General features: G+C 52.6%; 1 protein-coding gene and 1 long non-coding RNA gene across 10 annotated transcripts in view; one reads left to right on the forward strand and one right to left on the reverse strand.

Moving 5' to 3' along the window:
* Positions 1-27695, forward strand: part of LOC105188067 (uncharacterized) — a 245184-nt gene that overhangs the window by 197176 nt on the left and 20313 nt on the right. For 8 of the 9 annotated variants that reach the window (XM_011149315.3, XM_011149317.3, XM_025298990.1 and 5 more), the window contains one exon: positions 23614-23747. In XM_011149315.3, coding sequence (XP_011147617.1) covers positions 23614-23747 — 134 coding nt within the window. Of the gene's footprint in view, positions 1-15265; positions 16836-23613; positions 23748-27695 lie in introns of those variants that run through there. The other variant, XM_011149321.3, reaches the window with a different exon arrangement.
* On the reverse strand, positions 1380-25973 carry LOC105188066 (uncharacterized). The gene is made up of 3 exons (XR_003112952.1): positions 25548-25973; positions 3376-3491; positions 1380-3078 (listed from the first exon to the last, which is right to left on the reverse strand). It is a non-coding gene; the product is annotated as an uncharacterized LOC105188066 (long non-coding RNA).

Genomic DNA, 27695 nt, shown 5'->3' on the forward strand with positions numbered 1-27695 from the left:
TGTCTGCGAAGAGAGCGCGCCGAGCAGCCATCAAGCCGACGTTTTGGCAAATTGCCTCTGTTTTTATCATGTGGGAATATTCCTGCGGCCGACATTCGGCCCGGATGTGTATGCGTATATAGCGACGGCGCGGCGGGGCGACTTTCGCGGGATTAGGTCGTTAAGCGGGGGTTGTTCCTTTTAGCTCGGACGCGGTAGGAGTGCGCTGTAAAACTGCGAGCACCCCCTCTCTCCTCTCTGCATCTGTCTCGCCGTTGTGCGTTGCCGCGATTCGCGAGCGACGTGCTTGTAATTTCCGCCGGACTCTTTTTTTTTTCCCTTGAGCGCGAGATACAAGCGCGATCGCGTCCGCAAATGGCGGTGACATGGCGGCGGGAGGGGAGGGGGGGAGAGTCGCACGAGAAGGGGGACAGAAAGCGGATTTTCATTTCGATACGGGCACCCCTCGGTCGCGAGATCGTGATCTGCGCGAATAAAAAGCGAATCAGAGCTCGTCCGTGTCTTCTCGCGGATCTCGCGAGGGGAGGAAAATCGTCGCGGGTTCTTTCGGCTAACGAGATTTCAGACGCTGCGCTGAGAAGAATGCATGACATTTGGAATTACAATTGCACAACGAAATCATTGTGAAGCGGCCTTCGAGCAGACAGGGTTAACGCACGTTTAAGACACGTCCGTTCAGTCCGTTTGAATTATATTGAAGCATCGTCAGCGAAGATACAACGAACAGAAAAATGCTCGTTACACGATTGACAGATGTCACACTAGCGTCGCAATCAAACCATTCTCTCTCCGAGCTTCAAATAAAGTCGCCCCTGAAGAGTTAAAAAGAAAAAGTTTCTGCCGCGACAACAGAGAAACTAACTCGCCCTCATTATTCACGCAAGCGCGCGCGCGCGCGCGTGTGAATCCCGGCGAGAGAAATATCGCTCTTTTGAAATTCGCTCGCTACTACATTTCGCGCGCTCTCTCCCCATCAGGGGGGGGGGAGGGGAGGATGAGAGGATGTCCCGCATCGCGCATTGTGCCGGAGCGAACAAAAGTGGCAAACGACGGCGCGCGAGCCAACGACATGTGTCGGATACGAGAGCGGATGGAGCGGGATATAACGCCGCTGCGAAATACCTCGCGACGTCTTTGCCGCGCTCCTAATCGAGTTCACGGCGAATTTGTGTCTCAAAGGCAGCCTAACGACGTTATTCGGGCCCGAAAAACGTCGCGCAAAGGCCGACGATTAGTTATGCAGATTCGTATCACACGCGCCGTTAACATCGATTCATCGGCGAGATCCACCCTTGTCGGAGCGGCGGCCGCCCGAGACAATAAAGACAAAGAGAGAGGGGTTGGAGGGGGGAGGGGAGGGAGAGAGAAACAATGGGGGAGAGAGGGAGAGAGAAGAGGGTGTTCTTGCTCCGTCTATGGTAACACTATCAAAACGCAGCGTGTACCAAGGGGCGAGAGCGAGGAGTGGGGAGGGGGGAGGGGGAGGAGCGCTTCGCGATTTGCATTCTAATCGAGCGCTCGCACGCGGATTCCGCGGTCGTCTCGCGTCGTTCATATTCTAATGCCCGCCTATGAATCGCGCGTCGCAGTCGGGGCAACGAATAATCGCAACGAATAATAAGCAAATGTTAACGCAACGGATCAAGGGAGCGATCGATACCGCGAGGTGAAATTAATTCCGTTGGCGACGAGGGGGAGCAAGGAGTATAGGCGAGACGACAATCTCGTGAAATTTATCACAAGCAGTCCAATGAAATTTCGCCGAGACTAGACGCTAAGGTCGAGAGTTTCGTGTCCTTTGTTCCGCAATAATAAACGTGAATGCGATCGAGAATCCCCTCCGGGAAGGGGGAGCGTTCTCGAGTTTGATATCAAATTCCGCGATACCAGATTCAGGATTTTCGCAGATACTTCGCTAATATCGCGGTTGCACTCGAGTCGAAACGATGGCTCTGCATCAACCCTGCAAATTCCGTCGAACTTGAAGGGTTAATGGAGAATCCCAAGATATATAGCACTAGACAGACGTCGCTGTCCTACCTTGACGAGGCGAACGATTACTCATTGCCTCGTTTTCCACGTTGGGGCTTCGAGAAGCCCTGTTTCAGAATTACTTAACATTGGCTTATCCCGGTATTTCTCATGCGTCTGCATCTAATTTATTCGCAATTTCGATCGACAATGTATCGGCTAGGTGACTCACTCGATTACGAACAGATATATTTATTTATTTAATTATTAATAATATACGGGTCTGAACCCTTGGGTGTACAAAAATTGGGATAATAGTATAACGAATAAAAAGATTCTCGTACAATAAAAAGGGGAAAAAATGCGCGATGAGCAAATGTTAAATAATCTGCGGAGGATTAATGAGTAAATAAATAACAGATGCAACACATTTTTATTCTCATAAGCTCTTTTTCTTCTCTTCTCGATGTTGATATGGAGGAATCTGTAAAGGCGAAGTTCTGTAATCATGTGTCCGATAATGCTATATACGAGCAGAGTCTCAAATGTGTACGCGATACCATATCGAAGATAAATGGCAATGAAAAATGCGTTGGCACAATGTAATCGAGACGAGACTCAAGGCTCGGAAAGCATTATTGGACGTAAATATGTCAATATAATTTACAATAAATTCCAAGGTCACTGTCCACCGTTACAAATTATTTAAAATCTTTCATTAAGATTTAAGAGCACAATTAACGACAAGTTCTCACCGTTACTCAGCTGATTGAATGTTTCTTGTGTTGAAACAAATGTAGATTGACAAATATCTAGAGACTCATAGAGCTATAATTATTTATTAAATAATGGACATTAAAAGCTGTGGATAATGACCTACATTTCGACTCGGGTTTCCTCATATTCTAATATTCTAATATATTCTCTGATAAATTCGTTAGACATCCGTTAACATCGGGAACATCCATATGAAATAATGAATGATTTCACCTGGGAATACACGATGCCGTTGTCTGCTCTACTTGCATCTCGGCATTTTGCGTCCTTCGTCCTGGCTCGCTCTCCGATGCTCCGTCGTTGCGCTTCCTCATGGCACTCGCGATTTACCTGAAGAAACGTACGTGAATTGACGCGATTACAACGATACTTCCCGATAAGTGTTACGAATAGGCCCACGTTTCTTTAAGAATCCGGAATTTTTAACAGCGATGTGCTGCGCAGTCCGTGTTGCTTCGACGTTGGCGGCGACTCGAGACAATAATAACACGGCGGCGACACGTGCGCGAGTGTATGCAAACAAAGGCCGCGGAAAGTCATGCGCACCAAACGATAACTATTATCGTTCGAGAACGAATGACTCGACGAGCGCGAGATAACAAATAAGCGAAGATGGCAACAACTCACGGCGTCTCGTCACGGCGCGGAGCTTCAAGGTGATCGCTGATGTTTTTGCGCTTTCAGCTCCTCCCTCTCTCTTCGCTCCTGTTGAAGCTCTGGAATCCTCTGGAAATTTCCACCGTCTGTAAGAAACACAGAGCAAAACGACGGATTATGCCAAAGGGAAGTTGGCCGTTTCATTTTCCACTTAATTCTATTGTCTACCCGTTAATTAATTATTTCACATTTGCTTGCGGCGTATACTCTAGCCGCAGGCGAATAAATAAATTGGTGCATTGTTGTTTGCTGAGATAGTCGAGTATGAAATAAATGTTTCTTTAGTCTCTCTTCAGGGAACATTCGTTACAAAGATATTATATCTGTCACTTTCAAGTTCTCATCATTTTTCTCGTCATTTTGACAAATTTGATCCCTCAACACGCTACGAAGAGGAGAAGCCGCTTCTGGAGTTCCGTTCGAGTATGACTGGAATTTTGGTCAACAGCTCTCTCCCTTTTCCCCGCGATATAGTCCTGATTCCGACTTGACGTAAATTTCGCGCACACACACACATACATACATCCTCGCCTACTTCCTCAACATAATACAATATTGAGTTACAGAACGCGGTCGCGCGACGTCGGTCGGAAAAACTCGCCGCAGCGAGCAATCAATAATCCGCGCCGAGTCGAAAGCCGATACGGCCGGAACTGTCCCTTTCTCACGAGGCAACGCACTCTTCCGCTGCCTTCCCGACCTCATAACATTGATCAACGATTCCAAGGTGTAACTCGAATCTGCGAACGCGACGATATATCAATATACCGGCAGACAACGAGCTCTCGGGCGAGCGGGGGGCGGCCGAAGTAAATTCGAAGGCGTCGGGGATGAATGATTGAGGGTGAGTGCCAGCGAGAGTGATCTGGGCGTGAGGGGAAAGCAACCATGGCGAGGAGAGAGAAAGATAGGCAGAGAGAGAGAGAGAGAGAGAGAGAGAGAGAGAGAGAGAGAGAGAGAGAGAGAGAGAGAGAGAGAGGACAAGAGCGAAAACTACCCCTCCGGATCTTACGGCGCCACAACGTCGCAAACAACCTGGAGGCACATCCTCGTAGAGAAACGCGCCTCTCTCTCTCTCTCTCTCGACTGGTATCGATCATTAGTAAACGAAAACAATCGCGACTGCCGTGATCCCGGGGCTGTCCGGATGACAGCGAGGACTTTTGTTCCACTTGAAAACGTCGCGCACGGAGTGCCTCTCGGTGTCCGGGGGCGCCGCGAGCGGAACCGCAGTCGCGGAAAATCGCCCGCTTCGCTTCGGAGTACTCTCGTGCGAACGAATGCATTTGTGTAACGCCGTGCGTTATCGAGAGGGACGCGTCGATAGCCAGCGGTGGTGGCCGGGCGGCCAGCGCAGCATCGGGAATTCATTCGCACGAAATCGCGTCAACGTGGAAGCGCGACGCTCGCGCGCGCACGCGGGAGAGGTTAAACCCCGTTTAATCCCGCGAGAGCAGCTTCCGGTGTGTCGCGGTGGGACACACCGTTTTTCACAAGCGCGCGCGCACGCGGACATATTTGCGCGCGATTTTTCTGCTGATTCTCTTATTTTTATAGCGCGCGGCCGCGCCCGCCGGCGAAACAACAACAGCCTCCGAAAACGCGATCGTGATGTTTTCGTTTTTAAAGCCCCGGCGGCTTTGTGCCGACACCGATTTTCATTGTCCCAGCGGGGCTATCCTCTGCCGAATCACTCGCTAAGGCTAATTCGCGTCGGAAAGTAATCTCTGTTTACGGTGCGCGATTAATCTCCTATCGCTCACGCATATTTATTGCGGCGGCGGGCGTACGCTCGCTCGCTCGCTCGCTCGCGCGCGCGCGTGTTTGCGCACGGATGGCCGCGCGGGCGACACGCGGTTGCGGCCGCGAGATAGAATACGATCGGAAGGGTGGAAAAACACGGTGGCCGCGGTATTTTGCGGAAGGGTTCGAGCGGCTGCGACAGCGCCGTTCACCTCACGCACGCACGCACGCATACACGCCGTGTTTCATAAATTGCGGCTTGGCTCAGCTCGCTCGTCCAAACGAGGGACGCCGATGTCCTCTGTGATACTTTGCAATATCCTGCGTGGAAATTCACGACAGATTTTCGTGTGTCTCCGGTGAGAGAGCGTTCGCGACACTTGGTTCCTCTAATTAACGCGGGAATGCACTTTGTGGTCTCTATTGTATTATTTTCTCTAATCTATCTGTATTATTGATACTTAATAGCTATTCATCTATATAATCTATTGTATGATTTCGTACACCTAATATGAATGTGTAATAGGAAAATCAGCAGCGATCAAAAGGCGCGATTCCGCAGGTTCGATTGGAACGTCCTCGCGAATTCCGCCGAGTCTCTCGGTGACGACGACGAAGCGACGGGTCGAGAAATAACACGTTACCCGGTATAGCCGACAGTATCCGCACAAAGCCCTTTAATGGATTTCTACAATTTCACTTGCAGCGGCCGGACTGGTATTTAGCATGGGCCATGCGTATCCGATAATCGGGTGAAATTCATGCTCGTTGGATACTGTACAAACTCCGGTGTCGGTTCCAGCTATAATTCCTCGTTACGGAGCGTGGTCGTCGTCGTCGTCGTCGTCGTCGTCGTCGTCGTCGTCGGCTCATAACAGCGGAGAGACGTGGAGAGCGAGCGAGAAGGGGAAAGGAGGGCGAAAGAGGGAGAGAGGGAGAGAGAACCCGCGCGCCAGCATCCCTCTCTCGCTATTCTACTTTCAAATACCGCGAGAAACTCGCCAGCTGCGTGCGAATTTTATTCCGCACGCTTCGCGTCCTTTATAAAACGCGAAGGGTGCTCATAAATTTTCATCGATGCAGCTTAAGCGTTTAGCGCGCGCGCGCGCCTATTCTCCGTATTTATTATCGGCCTCGCCTTGTCCTCGCCATGTAGCGCGCGAGATTAAAACATTTCCGCTCTCGTGTCCCATCATTGCCGTTATCATCATCATCATCATCATTATTATTATTATTATTATTATTGCTACTACATAATTCGATCAATATCAAGTCGCACTTAAATCCACCAGAGACCCATCCGCAGGAAAATAATCAAAGAACCGATAATGGCCGATAATGGGCCATCTCGCGAAGGACCACGGCTAATGAGAAAACCGCCGGTGATACCGGAATGCGACCGATTCTCGATCTGTCTCCCATTAGCCCGCATCTTCCAGTGCAATTGCGCTCCGCGACTGCACACCATCGTCCGAGTTCTTGCGATCGAGCGGCTGCGGCGGCGATCTATTAATCACGCTTGCGGCGCGGCGGCCCAGCTGTTATTGGCCACCGTCGGCCAGATCAAAGGATTCGCGGGGAGGACGAGGCGAGAGGTCGACCGGGTGATGCGCGATGTGAGCTGCACGTCTAGACGGCTCCTCCGGGCGACGATTAGCCGCGTATCGTCCTGCGCTCATTACCGGATCTCGTCTGCACGTACGCACATACGCATGAGTAACGCGCCCGTTGTCCGTTACAGGGATGGCGCGCGCGTAATTCGCCCAGACTTGACATGCAGATCGTCCAGCTGTAGGATCTGCACATTGTTGCCGCGCAGGCTTGTCGCGCGGGTCAAGGTTCACACTTGCACGGAATCGATCTCACGAGGTAGCAGCGGAAACGTCGGCAACTCGAATGAGTCGGGGGACGAGCTGTTTCTCGCTGAATATTCGAGTCCCCGCACGCGCACGAGTCGAGCAGCGTCGACGCGAGCGACGAGAAGTCTTTAGCTTCCGTTCGATTTACCAGCGAACGCGAGCCAACGATACATCATTATTCCAATTGTCCAAAGCGCCGTTGTTAAGATTTCGCATCATCTATTAACCATTCGCACTCTGCTGCGTTTCTACTTCCGATTCGACCAGAGACGAGAGGAGTCGAATCCGTTTCAATTGTTCACTTCGATGGACCACATTTAGGAGACATCGAAGGAATCATGACGCGGAATCTCGCGAAATCCAACAGCTACGTCTGTCTTTCTTTTTTTTTATATTCTGCGCAGGTAAAACAGTTTATTGCGTCAGGTAGTACACCCTACGCGCAATCGAGGGTGCGAAGGATTAATAATGCTGACACGAATGAGGATAAGTGTGATGCGGGACGCAGTCGATAGTCGTCACCCCCTCCCCCCCCCGTGCGGCCATGTCGCGGTGGCGGAGCTACGTCGGTGGTAGCGCGTCATAAGCCGCGAGCAAAACTCCCGCGAGGCTGTAAATCCTAGCCCAGTAACCCATTCTGCAACACGGACTAAGCAATGACTAATGACTGGCCAGGGTTAGGGCGAGGCGGGGTGGAACGAGCCGCGCCAAGGCGAGGCCGTCGCTACGATGTATTGCGGTTTACGACAGATCGGCTGATCGGTACACAACTTTGCACTCCAACCCGCCGCGCCGCGTCATGGCGATCAAAAGGGCTCGCCGGGCCCGCGCACGGGGCAATGGGCCATCTTGTGTAATTAAATGTTTGCTTGTGGCCCCAAACCCCGACATTGTCAGGGGGTGCTCTTCGCGGGAGCAGCAAATGAATATCAAGACGCGATGTGTCTGAAGTTTGCGTCATTTTTTTCATGACAGCTTGCGGGCACATCGGACTCCAGTTGTCGGTCATCTTTCATGCTCGATTTTTCGAGCATTTTCTCGGCACATCCATTGATACAGCAATTGCTTTTTGAAGCAAGTCTAACTATCGAACGGTAAAAGCTGAGGCTCCACGCACCTGAGCTTATTCGAACAACTTTCAAGGGATAGGGAGAAAAATTTCTTTTCGAGCGGAACAGAGACTGGTCTTTGTAATTGATGCTCCACCGAAGAATAATAATAATAATAATAATAATAATAATAAAGTAGATACCGGTATAAATGGATATAACAAATGTGGTGCATCAAACGCGTGTCGCCTTACGAAAAAACTCAGATTGTTGTATATCCATCTCTCTTTCTTCCTCTCCGTCCCACGTCCTCGTTTCCATAATAAAGTAATTAATATCCCAGCGAAACGTGACGCATCTCGTCGACCGTCGCCGGCCTTCGCTCGTGCCGCTGCGACCCGAGGGTTCGAGAATAGCGCTGATTATAATTTAAACAATCCTCAAACGCACCGCGCGTCGAAACGCGCAACTTCCTCCCCGCTCTCTCTCTCTCTCTCTTTCTCTCTCTCTCTCTCTCTCTCTCTCTCTCTCTCTCTCGTAATGTCCGGATTGCCGTAACGACCCGCGTTACGCCTCGAGATTTCCAGGCGAAGCCGCGATATCTCCGCTCTGCCTCGGCCGCACGATATTCCGGCTATCTCTGGGCCGCACCCCCATCGTCACCCCTAGCCGGGCGTCCGTAGCGGGCTTTATGTAGCCGCGGCGGAAGGTTTTTATCGCGGAGGGCGCATTCTCTCTCTCTCTCTCTCTCTCTCTCTCTCTCTCTCTTCTCTCTCTCTCTCTCTCTCTCTCTCTCTCTCTCTCTCTCTCTCTCTCTCTCTCTCTCTCTCTCTCCGCGCGCCTGGTCTCTTTAATTAATGGCAGAACGCACGCGCGCAAAAATGCGCGCCGTTTCCGCCCGACGAATTAGTGGGTCGAAATCGAGGGGGTGGAGGACGGAGACGGGGCGACCAACCAATCGGCCGACCGACCGACCGGTGGATAGATGGACGAAACTCACGCGGGGGCTGAGAACAAAGGACGAAAGGGCTAGCCTGCCTCACTGACCCAGCGAAAGGACGCGGTATCTGCGATTGAACCATTACTCATCCGCAGCAGGTGTCAACTGACCCGATAAAATCTCGGCGAGGCGGAGAGAGAGAGAGAGAGAGAGAGAGAGAGAGAGAGAGAGAGAGAGAGAGAGAGAGAGAGAGAGAGAGAGAGATTAGGAGTGATTACGCGGCGCGTAAGAGATGACGTGAACGTGACGTGGACATTATTGTTCCGTAGGAAGCAAGAAGGATGATGGAAGCGTCGTTTCATGGACTCGCGCGCGAGAGCTGATGAATGTGTCGCTCCCACGCACGGGCCACTTAATTAGCGGCATCCCCGATAACTCTAGTCGTGTCTTATAATGTTGCATGGAATGTGAGAGACAAATCGAAGCCGGAGTTTTCAGGATCCGTCGACACGCGCGCGCGGAGTCGAAGTCGCGCAATATCGCGAATCGACGTCGAGAGAATTCGTCGCAGACGCGCTCCTCCGTTGATCTCCTTCGCGCTTCCCGCCAGCCTCTCGAGCGAAATGGTAAGCTCGATTGCAAGTTTGCTAATTATCCGCGGCGACAGCGGCGCAGTCGCGCCGGCGGCGGCGTCTCGACACTTGCTCTCCTCGGCGTTCAACACGACACAATACACGGGCGGCACAGAAAGCTCTTCAGCGTTATCATCACGTACCGTTCTTGTTCATATTCCGCTAGACGCTGAAAAGCTCGAGCGTCGAGAGCGTGTAAAAGCTCTCGACAGAAAGTCCTTCATGCGGAATATCAAATCAAGATTCCGCCCCCGCCGCCTCCTTCGTCCCTCTTCCGCCTACCCTCCGGTCGTCTCCCGTCCATCTCCGAGGCAGCTTCACTCTCTTTCTCTCGCGCGCGCGCAGTATCTTTGCGCTCCGTCGTGCTCAGTGCTGCTGTGAAAGCGCGCGATGTCTCGCGCAGAGCTTTGACATCGAGATACATGTACCGGCCCGACGTGTGCTTTATATCTGACGCGAAAACCCGCGTGTCATCGCGAGCGAGGCGCAGCTGATATCGCCGCATCAGCGCGCGAATCATATTACCGAGTTCTACTTTCCGGAGAGGCTCTACGGAGAGACGAGCTCGCGATTGGCGCCAACGAACCGCTGCGAGTGCACGAAAATTATCGACGCGCGCGGATATCTCTGCTTTCGGCCCGGCGTGTTTCAATTTGCCATTCGGCTTATCGCCAACTCGCTCGATCGAGTGATACGTGCTGATGATTTTGACAAATTAATACTCTTCACAGCCGTTACGAGAGAAGATTACTTTCTCTCTCTCTCTCTCTCTCCCTCTCTCTCTCTCTCTCTCCCTCCCTCTCTCTCCCTCCCTCTCTCTCTCCCTCTCTCTCTCTCTCTCTCTCTCTCTCTCTCTCACACTCTCTGTCCCGAAAACATGGAAATAAATGAATAACATATCGAATTGGAACAAGCATTACACATTAGCGCGTTATTAAAAAAATAATTAAATAATACTAAATAACTGCAGGAATAAACTAAATAAAACGATATAACTGAATAAATAACTAAATAAAACGAATAAATAAATAATATAAAAAAATATATGAAATTTTCCTCGAACTCGCAAACAGGACTTTCCGTCATCAGCTGGCAGGCAGATCTCACGATCTGCTTCACGGAAAAGAAGTGGGGAAAAAAGGAAAAGAAAACGACACTTTGCTGCTCACGACGAACGTCTTCGCGCGCGACGCGTCTCTTCTCGTACGCGCGATGCACACGTCGTTCATCCCCCGGATTTAATCATCAGAGAAATCGCCGCAACGAGAAACCGTTGCAGCGGCTCTTCCGTCGAGTTCCCCGGATCGCCGGTAAATCCGTTATCCAGCTCTCGAAAACGCGAGTCGTTATTAAACGGCGGTTATGGCGATACGGCCCATCGATTTTTCCGGGAAACAAATAAAGCCACTCGTACACCCTCGCTTGCCCCCCCCCGCCCCCCGCCCCACGGGAGAGGCAAATTATTCAAAGGGCTCGCGTCCCTCTCCCGCGAGCGCCATAATGCGAGTGGCCGCTTGTATACGGGGTTGTACGGGCAACAGGAGGGCGAGGCGGGCAAAGGGGGGGGAGGCCGGCAGGCGGTACCATAAGCACACTGCATATGGGTATCGGAAACGCGCGTAGATCACGCAGGATTATTCGGACACCCTCGGCGATCCCTAAGCTCTGCTGGATGCATGCTAATTGCCGTGAAGGCACACATCCATGTAGCTTGCGTGTAAAATCTACAGGGTGTCCTCCTCCGGATGTCGGATCCCGATCGCAATCGTAGCGACGAATTCTTCGCGCTGTTAATTCAGAGCTCGACTTTACGTATCGGGAGATCGAGGGATTGATAACGCTCCCCGTTCGCGCCCCGCTCGCGAGCAGCGACGTCGCAAAGACGGCGGAGAGTGCGCGAGAGAACCGCCGCGGGTTTCGCCGGTTCGAACGAAATTTCAGCCTCGCGCGCGTCCTCCTCGAAGGAGATTGCGAAGATTCGCACGTTTACGTTTCCGGTATAAAAAAAAAGGAAAAAAATAGAAAGAAAGAAAAAAAATTAGATGCTGTCGTTTCGGGGCACCATGTATATATGCGTCATGCCCCGGCCCCGTGTATCTTTCCTGCGTGGGAAGATGTATATATACACGAGCGTGCTCTGCCAGTGCTCGTGTTTAAAAAGGAAGGGGCGGTTAATAGGGGATGGCGAAATCCACCCCTATAGACATCCTTTCGAGAGCGGCACGAAAATAGCGCAGTCCATGAACAGACGAGCGACTACACACGCAACAAGGGCAAGGGCTGCGCGCGGATACCGGAAGGGCGGCGAAGAGGGGGAGGGGGACGAAGGATCACAGACAGGGATTGATCCTGTAGATCATTCTAATGCCCGAGCCCAACTTTTCTCAATTTCGCCGGAAGTGCCGCTTTGTCGCGAAACGCCGACGAGAGATTTATCAAATTCAAGCAGATCGCGACACGTGGGCATTCGAGTCTCTCGCGCGCGCGTGAAGAAAAAACAATGGAAGCTAGATATTTTTTTCGCTGTTTCGCTGCGACGATGATGGGAAATCCGCGGCAGCCGGAAATACGCGACAGACTTCTCGCGCGGCCACTTTGGTGAAAGCGACGAGACGAATTAATCATGTGGCGCGCGCGCTCGAGCTATCGAAATGTCTGAAAATAAAAATTTCCCTCACGAGAGACACACTCGGCCGGGGCTCGGGCGGAGGTGCATCGATCACCCCCCGTCGAGTATTAACGCATAATCCCCTTTTGTGTATCGCACCACTTTCGCGCGCGCGCGTTAAGGAAATAATCCCTCATGTTTATGTATGTCGGCTCTCTCGCATCCTTTAATGCGCGCTATGAATTTTTTCCTTGCCTTTTCTTCCTTTTTCACAGCGCCGCTGCACGACGGTCAGATATTTTTCGCATTACGTTAAAAATGAAAGTACGGTCCTCGAAGGCGGATCCGGCCGCGGATAAATCACCATGCGGGGTCGACCTCTTTGGCGGTGGAAACCGAGGGGGTGAGTCGGCATCGGCCTCTCTCTCTCTCTCTCTCTCTCTCTCGCTTTCCCTCCCGCGTAAAATCAACTTAAGAGAATTTTCAGACGTCGAATTTCCGCAACGTGCAAGACTTCCGAGATACCCGCCGCCGTTGTGCGCCGCGCTCGTTCGTTCGTTTACTCGCTCGCTCGTATGCCTACTCGCTTTAGCACTGACCCTAATCACTTTTAAAACACCATAAAGCGGATTAGCCGTAAGGAATATTACGAGCCAATCGAAGTTATGAATTCATTAGGCGAGCGCACGTGCAGGTGAGCGAGATTACAAAGTCGCGGTCAAAGTTCCAGCCGGCCGAAATCGCCGCTAATTCGCTCAGCCCCGGCCGGCTTAATCGCGATCTCGATTATCTGATACAGCCGTGACGCCTGGCTCACCTTGCTGCGATATCGTTATTACGGTGCAGCAGATGAGCGCAAAAATAAAAGAAACTCCGAATAATCACGTCGGCGTTCGCGATCGCGATCGCGTTAACGTGATCGTAACACGGTGCTGTGTAATCGCGTGTCCGGGTCTCGTCGTAATTATTGAGCCAATCAAAGCTAAAGCGACGGCTCCTTTCGACCGTTCCGTTAACAGTAACGCCGTAGCTCGCGTGAAGTGAACACGCGGGGGCGCGATTTAATTAATTGGAGGAACGACAGTTGCTCGCGACGACGACGCGACGTCGACGTAACGAAAAGGGGAAGGATGATCGGGGCCGTAGCCGGGATCAACTTGCGCTATCGACTTCCTCGTTTTCTACATTTTTAAGTACCTTCCGGGTGCGTTTTACCGCCGCTTCGAACGCGACGCGACGCGCGACGTGAAAGATTGAGAGGTCCGCTCGTTGGACAAGTTCCAACGACGGTGGCGGACAAAAAGCACGGGCTCGTTTCAGCGGAATTTTACGTCAATTACGCGCCGTACTTTTACACGCCGTCATTACGCGTCGCTTAATACTTGCGCGAGCGACCACGACGTTCGGGGATGTGGAAGAGCGTTCGCGAGGTATTTGTTGAAAAGAATACTTTCGCTAGGGGTTACGTCGCGAGAACCACAAGCGGAACGCGATAGGCGAGCAGCACGTTGCGCAACTCCGCGTGTGCGCGGAATCGCGGCTGCCAAGAAAAACGAGCGTCCCCCATTTAAATATAGTATAACGTCACCCCTCGCCTGGCTTTCCAGCCGAAATAACGTTGATCGTTCAATCCCCCCCAGGGTATCGATATAAAACGTCCGGGGCTAATAGCGATCGTGAGACTTCACATTCTCGTTCGCCGCGCGGCCATCGGCGCCCGCTTTCGGCTTTCGGCGAGTCACTCCCGTACAAAGTGTATTAACAGGTTGCCAATATCGCGGAAAGTCGAGACGAGCGGACGTCGAGAGCGATGTCGACGGCTCGGGGGAGAGACCGGCCGACATTGTGAGGCGAACAATTTAATATGCGCGGTCGGGACCAGGAGCCTCCTCGGCACGAGAGAGATCCTTGCCGAGGACCCTCCCTCGCATCGCCTACGTCCCGCCGGCATACCTTATCTGTCTTCTGGCAGTCACAAAGCCGAGATCTCTCTCCGTTTATTGGAAAGCTCTGCCATCGACTAACCCTAGGCGCGCGATGAAAGGAGGAGAACCCTCTCCCCCCATCCCCTACCGCCCACCAGCTGTCCTCCTCGCGAGCACTCGCGGGGGTATTATCGATACAGGATCCCGCAGAACCCGGTATGTCGTCTGAATGTTGATGCTTCTCGGGGCAATTTGGGAGAGGGCCGGAATTTGCATGACATTCCCGTTGTGAGGGATCGCTCTACGTACTCTACGTACGGCGTCCTTGTGAGACGAATAATTGAAGAGGGAGAGGGATAACAAAGAACAAAAAGAGCGAAAGATTAGGAACGTCGGATTCGTTAGACGAAAGAACGTCGACGTGGGAGGAGAGAGAGAGGGGGAGGGAGAGAGGGATTCCTCCTTATCCCGTCGACAAAGTTCGCAGACGCATTTGCGGAAATAATATCCAAATTTCGGGCTGGGCTTGCGGCGCGGCGCGGCATTCCGGGAACATCGAGCGGAAAATGCGGACGACCTTGCGCTTATTTTCGAGAAAATCTTCTCCCGCGAAATCTCACGTGCTCTTGCAGCCGCTGCAGCGCGCGCGCGCTTCTCCGTCGCTCTTCTTTGCCGCGTCCTCGCTCGCACTCGTATCCTCGCTTGGAAAATCCCGCAGGCCAGTCACGTCCGACTCGGCACGTCGCGAGGACTCGGCGCGCAAACCTGCAGCCGGAAGTCCGCTTCGAACGCACGTTGCGACCGCGTAGATATGCGTGCACGAGCGAGTGAACGAACGAACGAACGAACGAACGAACGAACGAACGAACGAACGAACGAACGAACGAACGAACGAACGAAGGAAGGAACGAACGAACGAGTAAGCGAGCGAACGAACCAACCAACCAACCAACCAACGAAGGGGCGAACGGACGGCGGGGGTGACGACGAGCGTGCTATGTAACCGGCGGTCGTGCACATGCGCGAGGCCGCGCTCACGAGGGTTGCAGTGAGTCAGAACCGAAAGGGACGGCGGAAGAGAGGAGAGAAGGTCGCGCCGGCGGCCGGTTAATCGACGACGACGGGATCGTCAGTCGGTCGGAAAGCGTCGCGGCGCTCGGTGCACTCTCGCTGCACTCTCCTGCTACCTCCCTTTCGCTCCCCTCCTGTCACCGAGCACAAAGAGTCGCAAGACGAGCCACGAAGAGTCGCCAGCCAGCCAGGACCGCGACCGCGACCACGACGTCGGCGTTTCCTGTCGCGCGGCGGGCGATACTCCACGGCGAGCATGATGCGAGTAGGCGCCGCGCGATTCGGATGACGAACAAGAGCGAAGACGCGAGGAGGGTCATGTCCGGCGGCGAAGTGCGGAGCGGAAGTTGACGAGGACGAGAGGAAGTCGAGGAGGAGTGACGACGGTTGCCTTGAGAACGAGAACGACAAAGACGACGACGACGACGAGGATGTTCCTCGCGCAGAGATGACCGATTGCTCGGCTCGACGCTGAAGAACAAGTACGCGACGCGCTCGCGAACGCCGCGAAAGGAAAAAGGTCGTTGCGAGACGGCACCAGGGAGCAGCGAACGTTGCCTTAGCCCTGCGGGGGGGAATGCGGGCCGCGGAATCCTCTACCTCGAAATCGTGATATATCTTTTGTACGTATCTTGTAAAGGCCGCGTGTCGAACACGAACACCGTCTCTCTCTCTCTCTCTCTCTCTCTCTCTTTCTCTCTTTCTTTCTCTCTCTCTCCCTCTTTCTCGGATCATCTCAGTGGCCTCGGCGAGCGAGAAGATCAGCCGACTATTTCGGGCGCGCGACCGACTCTCGGGAACGCGCGCGGCAACTTTTCATTTCGGTTAAAGGCGAGAGCGAGAAAGGACCGCTCGAGGGTGAGAACCTTTTATCACGGAGCGTCACGTCGAGCTCGGAAAATTAAAAAGCGGCCGTGACGACGACGACACGCTAACAGCTGCGACAACATCGCGCCGAGGGGAGGTTGTCGAACGCTTCGCGTTGTCGTCGGAGGTGCCTGACTCGAAAGAAGACGCAGGGTTCAGAAGGGTCACGAGGGTGGGTGGCGGTGGTGGTAGCAGTCGTGTCGGTCGAGAGAGCAGCTGCGGCGGCAATAGTCGTAACGCTACTAACGACTGCTGCAGCTACGCTAGTGTTAGTAACGGTAGTAGTAGTAGTAGTAGCAGTAGCAGCAGCAGCAGCAGCAGCAGCAGCAGCAGTAGCGACAGCATAAGCTGCAATTCTAGTGTTGGTGGTGCAGATGGTAGTAGTGGTGATCGTGGTAGTGGTGGTGGTGGTGGTGATGGTAGTGGTGGCTATAGCAGTGGTAACGTCGTCGTAGTCGATGGTGGTAGTCGTAGTACTTGTGTCAGTGGAAAACTGTCGTGTAAGGGTGGCTCGACGCGACTCGTAATAAAGGGACCGGTGGAGGGCCCGGAAAGCAGCAGGGTGGCCGCGCGAGTGCACCCGAGTTGGGGAACGGGCGCGAGAGGGGTGAGTCCCTCTGCACCCTCAGGACGGGCATGTCCCGCGGCCGACGGCGTCCCCGGTCGCAACGTCGCTGTCGGCGCTACGACGCGGAATCGCCGGCCGATGGGCGCCAATCTCACTAAGCAGAGCAGGGTGAGTCCTCTCTCTCTCTCTTTCTCTCTCTCTCTCTCTCTCTCTCTCTCTCTCTCTCTCTCTCTCTCTCTCTCTCTCTCTCTCTCTCTCTCTCTCTCTCTATCTATCTCTCTATCTCTCTCTCTCTTTCTCCCTCTCTCTTCGAGAGTCGGCTCACGGCGCGTGACTTTCGAGGGGAGTCTCGTTGCCGTCGCCGCCGCCGCCGGCGGCGTCATCGTTTCGTCGCGCGCATGCAGATGCAGACGGGGTGCATTTTAGAGAAAGCGCGCGAGGAAACGACGCGATTCTCCGATGATATTTGTAGAGATATCGTTAAGAAGGTAAGTGATGACTCTTAGAAAACAAAAGAGAGATAAAAGAGCGACTTTTCCTGCGGATATGCATCCCAGGCAACCGATCTGATCTTCTTCTCTTTTCCTTTTTACAATGAATAAGTCCACGACAGGAGCGATACGCGATCTCATGCTCTCATTGTTCACGTTGTCCCAGCGAGTGCGCGCGGAAGGATAACACGGATTAATAACGTTGCCGAGCGATAGCGCGGTTCGCCCCGCGCGCAGCAGCAGCAACGAATAACGACGGCCTGAGAGAGCGAAGGCGGCGGCGACGTACTACGCGCGCCGTAGGTAGACTGAATGAACGGTACTGTGATAGACACGTGGGCGAGGAAAAAAGCAACGAGGAAATTCACGGGCCATTAAAACGCTCGCAGGTATCCGGCCGTGGATATCTGCGCTCGTGAGAGACAGCCATTCACGGGCATCTCCCGCCGTCGCCGATGAATGAAGCATTCACGCGTTCGTTCGTTCGCTCGCCCGCTCGCCCGCTCAAGCGCACTTTCGCCCGCGTTCGTGACCTTCTGTGGATTCCGTCGATCGCCAGGCGCGAGTCCGCGCCGAAGCGATTCGCTATTGTCCGAACGGTCCCCTCGCATCTCGCGGGTTGTTGTCAGGAATGATTAAAAAGAACGAAAGAAAAGAGGAGACAGCTCCTCGGCCGTTGAGACGCCTGCCGGATATCGCGATATCGCGAAAATTTCGCGCAAGGGAACGACCTCGCGCGCAAGTTTCGCTTGCAAATGAGCCGAAATCACGCCGCATCTCGTCGAAACGCTACCATCCCTTGGGCTGGCTTTAAACGCCCGCGTAATATCGCGAAACTGCCTCGCTTCGAGATAAAGCGGCCGTTATGAGCGACGAATTGTCGCTTATACGACAATACGCGCGATAGTAAAGTTCACGAAGACTCGTCCGCTTGCTCGTGCGCCGAGACAGAAACGAGAACTACGGTCGAAGATAAAAGAGAATGGAGAGAGAAAACACAGAGGAGGGAAGTACGAAAGAAAAGACGAGAGCGTGGCGGTTGTTGCTTCGCGAGAAGGAAAAAAAGGGGGGAGAGAGAAAGAGAGAGAGGGGGGGGAGAGAAAGAGACGTTAGATAGGCGCATAGTTGGCCGTGCATAGAAAAGCAGGGCGCAGCGTAAACGCGCGTTTAGCGCCGTTTACCGCGCTCGGTTACAAAGTTGCGAAACAGCGCGCGCGGCGGTGTATCCGATTCGCGGATACCGCCGGCAAAAGCGAATACCTACCTACGTGCCGCATAGCGGCGCGCCGTCCAACATTCCGGGGCTTGAGCGAGAGATTTTTTTTCCAGCGTTTTATTGATATGCAACGAGCGCGGCGCATTACGTCGGCCGAATACAATGCACACGCGCGAGCGTTGATAACAACCACCACCTCCATGTGACGTGGCAGCGGCGTTGCGCCCGAAACGTGCTCGTTATCAACGTAACGGCGAGTATTAAATCACGACGATAACCCTGGCTAAAGCGAGTTGAATCAATTCTCCTGCCTGCCGTGCGCATTAGCGGCCTGATTTTTCCGTGTCCGCAATAGCGCGCGCGTCCCGCTGATTTTCCCTTTTGTATTCGTCGACAGGCGTTCCCCGTCTGCGTTGCTTTTGTGAAATGAAATACGGAGGAATCGCGTTACCAGCGAGACCCGTGTTCCTTTTTCTTATCCCGTCCGCTTTGCATACACGGCGAAAGTTCGCGTATCGCGCAAAGTACTGTAACGGAAGGAGAGGCTGTTGCGTCAGTAGAAACCTGGCCTGGCGTTAATAGCAGCAGCGGCGTAATTGGAGCAAACGACTGAGGAAATGTGAAGTGAGCGAAGTAAAAGAATTCTCTGTTTAATGGCAATATTATTCAAGCTATAAACGGCTTACGTGGTTTTAATAATGTCTAATATATTGATTTTTCAATAACCATCGCCATCGAGTCGACAGGATTTACTCCAATAATGGCGCGGCCGGTTGGCCGTTTCCATGAACACGGCAATATTTTCTCCCCTCTGTCCTCTCTCCTCTGAAAGTAGAGCAACGGCCGAATCGTGTCCCGATTCGAGCGGTTTTTCAGTCACACAAAGCAAACTCTCCCCTCCGAATCGCCGAAAGCGGCGATGTATGCTCGCCCAAAATTCAAGAGCGAATCTGTGATCGCGCTTGCCACTGTGTGCTCACAGAACGAATTCACTCGGATCGATCGCGAGAATGACCGCCGCTATTTTCATTCTCGCGTTCCGGAGTGAGAGGTTATATTCGCTACGCCAAATTTCGAGGGCGAAGCGCGCCCCGACGAGAGAGACACTTTCCATCTCGTTGGCGCGCGTCGCGGAATGACTCGATCATTATTCGCAGTTTTACGTAGGCCCGCTGCCAAAATCGATAGCGGCGGCAAGTTTCAAACAGCCATCAACGCGCGCGCTCCACGGTGAAATCACCACTGCGAGGAGCGGTAACGACCGGCGGAGAGCCAGGAGACGGTTCTCTCGCTCGCTGGCGCGGGATGTCTCATTGTTCGCGCTCTCACCGCCAAGTCGCCCAACCACCCTGGCCGGTTTCTCCCTCGTAACTTGTCGCGCTGGCGGAGAGCGCGTGCGATTCTCTCGGCCGAGGAGATTCTCTCTCTCTCTCTCTCTCTCTGTCCCTCCCTCTCGGAGGTGCGAAAGCGAGTCGGCCTGAAAGATTTATTGCGGCTCCGTTTCTCGCACGGAGAGTATCGGGGATCGCAGGCGCGTGACTCTGCTATCAATCCGCAGCGAAAGCTGCTGCTCCAGCTGGAGATTCTCCTCTTTTTCTCTCTCTCTCTCTCTCTCTCTCTCTCTCTCTCTCTCTCTCTCCCCTTCCCTTCGATCTCGTCTCTTTCCTTGCTCCTTGAGCCATCCTCTTATCCGAAGGATGTGCTTCACGCGCGTCGCGACCATCACGTGCCCCCCACGTCGACAGAAACGACCGACGACGGCGGCGGCGTCTCGATCGACCACGAGACGAGTCGGCGAACTCGCGGGCTGAATTATTGAGCGGGCTTTTTCGCGCGAGCGAGTGGCCAACACGGTCCCCGAATCTCGCCGCTCATTAATTATTTGCCGCTCCCGATGATGCAGCGCAACCCCCATGCGCGGCTACACGTTGATTGGACGCGACTTCTCCTCGCGCGCGAGCTCGCGTCTTTCGCTCGTTGCACGCTGCACGTGCCCCGAATGAAAGCGCGCGCGCGCGCGCGCACGTGCGCGACGAGCCCGCGTGTTGGCCCTCTCCGTGGGGCGTCTTTGAAGATTATATCAGCTTTTTTTCTTTTCTTTCTCTCTTTCCTTCTCTTCCGCCCTTCCGCCGTACGAAGCGTCGATTCGACGACGCCGAGGCGCCGTTGCTGCCGTGATGGTAACGAGCGCGCAGCAACGGCAAACGGAATTGTAAAACTGAATTTTGTACAATTACATAAAAGTCAGTATAATGTGGTGGTCTGTGCGCGGGGAAAGTTCTCTCCGAATAAACCGCGTTGGTGAACGTGTTTAGTAGCGCCACGGACGAGAGAGAGAGAGAGGGGGGGGGAGGGAGAGAGAGGGAGAGAGAGAGAGAGAGGGAGAGAGAGAGAGAGAGAGAGAGAGAGAGAGAGAGAGAAAAGGAACGGAGCCTGGGATCCCAGAATGATTCTTTTTCCACTTTTGTCTGGCGCACGATCGCTATTTATTTTCCGAGGGGGAGAAACAATTGCCAACTGTTGTGTCATTTCACACGCAAATACGGAAGCCTGTTCTATCGATTTCGCGGATGGGACACCCGTCATAAAATCTGCGACCGTTCATCGCGCGATCCGGGCGCGATACGCTGCTCGCCATTCGCACGATTCGAGCAGTAAAAAGCGACGGGAATCGCGGCTTTTCCGGGACGAGAGGCGACGCGGGGGGTGGGCAGGGGTCGGAAATCGCGTTCCAAGTGGAAGTAACCTCGCGCGCATACGACATTCTCGATGGAAAGCAGCCGCGAGGATACGTCGGGCGGTGGCGCGCGGCAACGGGGGAGGAAAAGAGCGTTCGTTAGGATTTAAGGCTGCCATAAATCCGCCCCGGCCATTCCTTAAACCCCTCCGCGTGCGCTAGCGAGCGAGAGAGCGGTGGTCAGCCCGGCTTTTACCAGATTGTATTCCACGATATCTCCCCTTTCGAGCCACCGTCCTCGAATTCACCCACGTCCTTTCCTTCGGCGAACTTCCTCCTGCTGATCGCGACGATATCCGCCGACGTCGGCGGAATTTTTACATTTGATTGTCCGAACGCGTCGAGCCGAAAAGTCGGCACACACGCGCGTGAGAATGAGCGAGGATGATAGTCGGACTGCACCGAGTGCATATAAAGTTAGGAACGCTGTGAACGTAGTTACTGGACACGCTAACACGGAGAATGAGTAATGCTATGCGTTTTTTCTTTTTTTTTTTGCAACGAATTGTGCGTACAAGTGAGTTCGTAAGCTAAAATAGGGAACTAAGGGGACGCGGAATGAAAAATATCGGTGGAGAACCGCGCTCTTACCGCGGTTATTAGGAGGTTTCCATCTCCGACTACGAGACTCGAATACTTGCTTATTACGATTGTAAGTATCTTTTCCCTCCGACAAAAAGTAATTTTCTTGCTTGCTACGACTTTCAGTCGTAGTTCCTCCTCCCTCTGGTAAAATTACTGTACTCTCTTGCACAAATTTCCACAATCTTCACCTAACTTTCTAACGATTCTCCGCCCATTCGCCGCGTTCCAGGACGAGTGTCTAGATTCGAGAATCCGGATCCCAGGATTTAAATTCCGGAATCTATATAAATTTCGCAAGCCGGCCGTGTCCTCCTCCTCCGGAGCTGATCGCGCCACTATTGCGAATCTGCGCATTATTATCTCTCGCGCCGTCCGAAACTCCGCCCTTCCTAGCCGGGACAAACGACAATTTACGGCCGGTCCCGATAGTCGCGCGGTTGCCCGGCCGGTTAAATCGCGTGAAATACTGCTTTCGGCACATTGGTCCGGCACAATTATTGATGGCACTTCGGAGGCAGGGGGAGAGAGAGAGAGGGAGAGAGAGAGAGAGAGAGAGAGAGAGAGAGAGAGAACGGCTGCCTATGCTCGTTCGTTCAAAGAAGGCTACGCGCCGACGGGGCACACTCGCCGCGATCCGGAAGAGCGCAATCAATGTAGCGTGCGCCGCTTCGATTTAAATTCATGAATAATTCCCCTCGGCCGCAGCGGGCCGAAGATCGACGAGCTTTTCGGTCGTCTCGCGCGTTTTTCCTCGGCCCGTTCACGGCCATCGATCCATCGAATTCCAGGACCTCTCTCGGCCTGCAGGTGCGAACGCGCGCGCTCTCTCGCCGACTATTGCCGCCGCTAAATTTTCGGCCAGTCCAGATTTACCGCTCGACATCGGCCGCCGGCGTTATCCCAGAAAATATAGCGAGCGCGTGAGACCGTTTCTATTGAAATAATCGATTCGGGGGGGGGGGGACGATCGATTGTTATTCATTATCCACGCGCTGATCGATCATACAAATGACGATGATGCACGATTCGCGTGACGTTCGAATAACTCGCGATGAATAATGCGAACAGTGTCGCTTTATTCGGATGCAACGTCACTTGTGACGTATCGTTTATTCATCGTTGGAATATAGTGCGGAATAACGATTGTGTCAAATCGCGCGCCACGCGGAAATATCTCAATTGGGGATATTCGCGCGACGGACAATGACGCGTATCTTCTTTTTGCACACAATAAGCGCGCGCGCGCAAAATGAATTCATTTCCATCCGTCGTTTCGACGGAATTTCCGTGGGAAATTCAAACAAATTGCAACACCAGTCTCGATTCCCACCGAGGATACCGCCGATCGGCCCGACAATTAACCGCGGCGCCGTTTTTCCCAATCGGGAGAACGAAAAGCGGCGGAATGACCGGACGGTGATTTATTAATTGTCGCTCGTTGCATGTTACCGAATAAATTATGACGAGTACGCGCTGATTAATTACAAGTCAATTAACGTCCCTGCCAATCGTCCGCCCATCCGTCCGTCCACTCGTCCGTCCTAACGACTGACCGACGCGACGGTGAAACGAACGACAAAATAACACGGGCGACGTGTCTCTGCGCCGCGACACACGAACACTTTATTAAATCCGCCATTAATTAATCACCATCCGCCCCGGCCGCCGCGATATACCTTTTCGGCGACGCGATTGCTCGTATCGACGTCATTATTGTCGATCTATTATTCACGATCGTGCCAACGACGTCGATTTTTCGAGCGCGACGCTGAATTTTACATCGCCGTCGTGCCAGCGTCGCGTTAATTATCCTCCCTCTCCTTCATCCCTCCCAAGCCGTGCCCGCCGGCCACCCTTATTTTTTCCGTCTACCTGACCGTCATTAATAAATGTCAATTTCGAATTGTGTATTTGCAGAGGGAGGCCACGCAACGAGATGTGGAACGAGAACGCCGGCAACGAATGGAGGCCGAAGCTCGGGTACGCGAAGCTACGGCCGAGGCTGAGAGAGCGCGCTCGAGAGTCCATCATCTTCAGAGAGAGTTGGCCAGGTGAGACCTCACCATCCTCTGTGTGCGTTAACGCGCGCGAATCAAATGCGCGCGCGACGTGTGCGAGGACATGCAATTGAGATAATACATCTCGATAATATTCCATATTTTTCAAACGTCTCACGAATATCGTTCACAGACTGAGAGCGGAGATTTGCGTATATTGATTGAAATCACAAACGAACAAGTACATATAATTATGAAGAAATAATTTTATTAAATAACATTATCGAGAATTTAGGTAACTTCTTGAGCAATTTAAATCAAGTAATTTTATTCGGTGATATTATTAAAAAATAATTTCATCTGCGGATTCTTCAAATGAACTGTATGGTATTGATGGTGTTGAGAGACTGCAAAAATCAACAGTCGTGAGCGAAAAATTATCAGCCTAGTCTGCGCGCTCTACGAAGCTCCCGCCGATGATTCGAGGCCGCGAGAGATCGATTTCGCTCGCGCGTCGTCGATTCCGCGGGAACGATTCGCGAGAATCGTCGCAACGGCGCAACGGGGAAAACGGCACTTTATTTCCTGCGCTACACGATACACGCTATATACGACCAAAGTAACCGGTGTAACGTGTAAATAATGAGACCGCGCGCGTGCGCCTTTCCCACGCGATAACCAGCGCGGATCCGATGCTAAATCATCGATATTGGCCCTCGGCCAATAACATACTGCACAACCATCCAAAATGATAACCTTCCCACCTTCCGTGGACTGTCGCGTCGGCCATCCACGCACCCCTCACACTCGGATTTACTATTACCGAATATCGCGCGATAACGGCACGTTCGATAAGCACGCGAGGCAAAAAAGGAACGAGAGATATACGGCGTCGACTAATTAAATTAAATTCTTGCGGCATCGCGCGACCGGCGGATTTTGGGAACAGCGTCGCGCGCGGCTGGGATTTCACATTTTTCGAGGTATTTTTAGCCGATCATAGGGGTTGCGATGTTCGATCGCGATACAAGAGTGGTTACCTCGAGAGATCTCGTCTCTCGCGAGTATTAATCTCTCATTGATCCTCCGGAAGATCCTCGCGTCAATAGCACCGGCCTCCTCCGACGGGGGGTGGGGGGGGAAGGAGGGAAACGAACGTAGATGGGTTCCTTTATCGCAAGGCCGAGTTAGCGGATTACTCGTCGAATTATTCGATAGACTGGCGAGCACCGATCGCGTCCGGTCGTGTGCGAGCGTGCGAAAGAAGGAAGGGCGCTCTCGTACATTTCTGTCAAAACCAACGATTCGTTTCGGCAAGTCCATAGCCGGGGCAAAAACCTTTCAAACGCTCGGTCCTTTGACCGTCTGCGCCGTCGAGCAGACAGGAAAAAAGAGGAATCTTCTGACATTTTTCCCGGGATCAATAACACACCGTAGAAATTAAACTGGCGGCCCGACGGGATCGGGGCTTATCGACTCTCGACTCGCAATAGAAATCGTGAGCCGTGCGCGCGGCATTCCGATGTAGAAAATTGCAAAACAACGTACACGGGGTGGCTGCTTCCAGCTTCGAGCCACGAACGATCGAGCCTCGAGACGCAGTATCATATCCCGAGTCGAAACTTTACTTCTATGTCAACCCTGCCCTCGAACTCGAACAGTCAATAAAGAATCGTAAGATGTAACATTATCAGAGACTCATCTCACAAACTTATTCATTAATTTATTTATTAATCGTTAGATACTGGACCGCGAATAACATCTCGACTGGGATGTTCCCTTTGTTCCCGGCAAGTTTGAGTTAGATGTCCGTTAAAGTCGGAAACGTCCCGCATAATAAATGACTTGACATACCTGGTCTCAACATCCTGGTGCGGCATCCTGACTCCTCTGGCTGCTCCGTCGTCACTTTCCCGTGGCACCGAGCTTCGCGATTCTGTCGAAGAAACACACGACTTAATGCTCGGTCGACGGATAGCCCGATTATTACGAAAAATTACGAAAAGAGTCTATCGTTTAAGAAAGAGAGTCCGAATTATTTTAATACGGATACACTTCGCGCACTACGATATGTACGCCGCGCGCGTCGGCTCGAGACAAACACGTACGCGCCGCGCGCAAGTATCCAAACGAGTGAGAAAAAGTCATCCCCACCAAAATCCCCAACTATCGTCGCAATTAACTGCTTTAACTGCTGAGATATTAAATGACCAGTATGACCCTCTTTGCTGAGTTATTTTTACAATTATAAAATATTTTATAATGATAAGAGATGCCCGCTATATGTCCGCTCAATTCAAATGCTTTTTACAAACTAAATTAAATGGGTATTACACATTGAAAGTCCAAATCGAGTAAACTCGATCGTAGCAGCAAGGCCGCCATTTTTTCCCACACTCGAGTTATCTCGACCGTAGCAGTTAAATGATGTAAACACTCTGCGACCGTGAAATGACAACAATGAACGGTCTCGAACATTCGAGAGCTAAGGTGTTTGTTTGTCAGCACCGTCGCATGTGTCAAACGTGCCCGAGACAAAATCGAGAATTTAGCGGAAGTCTCGCGAATGCTGATTTTTTTGTGTGATATCGCTTCTCGACCGACAAATATCGTCTCACACCAGTCAACATTTTCTTCGCGCGTTTGTCTTATTTTTCGTTGCACCGAATTTGCGGGAATTTGTGTAAAATTTGGAAATTTCCATCGTGCCGCCACACCACACGCAACTCGTGGTGGCACAATAGCGCTTTCGTTGGCGAGATATCTTCGCGCGTTATATCAAACAGGCCGATTTAATCAATTGCGTGCAACTCCTGACCGGAGCGTCATTTGCATCGCGATGCAACGCATGGTTCACCGCGCAAATTAACATTTCGGTCACTGCGGTCGAACGCGCGTTCCAAATACGCAGGTAGGGTCGAGAGGAGCGCGTTGACTCTCTTCGAATCTGCAGGTATCGACCTGCGTGTCGAGAGTGAAATCGAATTGTTACGAGGCTGAAGAGGAAGGAAAAAGAAGGGAGGGAAAAAATCGCGCAAAAAAGAATCGCGAAAGAACGCGAATGTCGGAATCGAAAATTACCGTGAAACCGCAAAATAAAGGAACAATCAAGAAAAAGGAGAAATCGACGAAATCTATCTCGAAGAATCGCGAATGCTGAACCCGTAAAAGCCAACTATTGTAAAACTGAAAACAGAGGGAAAAGCAGAGAGAGAATCTCGGCAGAATCTATCTGAAAAATAATTGCGCGAACGACGCGGACCGCGTCGCGCGTTTCTCCTGACTTTTTCACGCGCGCGCGCGCTTTTCGATGCAATTTCGAGGATATATATCTCTCTCTCCTTCTCGAGAGAGAAAAAGAAAAAACGTCGGAGGTAATTCCGCGGGGATTACGCGTGCGGAGGTGAGAGCTGCACGCTTCGGCGGATCATCTCCGCGACGGAATTTCGTGGGTCTCCACGGGACTCTCGTTTCACGTATTTCCACGAGCGCTTCCACGAACGAGGCGAAATCCGACCGCGCGTCTCGCGTCACCGTCGTCGTCGTAACACGCGCGGACGATGCGTGTACGGCAAATTGATATCCCTGTTTTACAGCGTGCAACGCGACATGATGCATTACAACCAGCCGGATACGCCGACGTGACGGCTCTCCTCCGCCGTGAATGAGTAATCACGCCCTTTCGTGCGCGTCTCCGCCCTTTCCTTCTCGCCGTGTCGTTCTCTCTTCACGCCCTCACATCCGGTCGCGATTGAGAGCCCCGACGAAGCTCTCAAAACGTCGCGCGAGCCACCATTGTCGGAATTTTAGTCCCGATCCGCGACGCGGGACGATTCTTCAGAACGCCGCGTCCGACGAATTGTAACTTTCGAATTTCCCTTTGGGATTTTATTTAATTTTCTGCCTTGCCTTACCCTTTCTTCCCCGCTAACGCGGGGTGTTTTCTTCACGTGCTTCGGCGAACATATTTCACGGCAAAAGCGCAATTTCAAAGGGCCGCTC

The sequence above is a fragment of the Harpegnathos saltator genome, unplaced genomic scaffold (genome assembly GCF_003227715.2).
Source record: "Harpegnathos saltator strain DR-91 unplaced genomic scaffold, Hsal_v8.6 scaffold103, whole genome shotgun sequence".
In the NCBI taxonomy this organism is placed as follows: domain Eukaryota; kingdom Metazoa; phylum Arthropoda; class Insecta; order Hymenoptera; family Formicidae; genus Harpegnathos; species Harpegnathos saltator.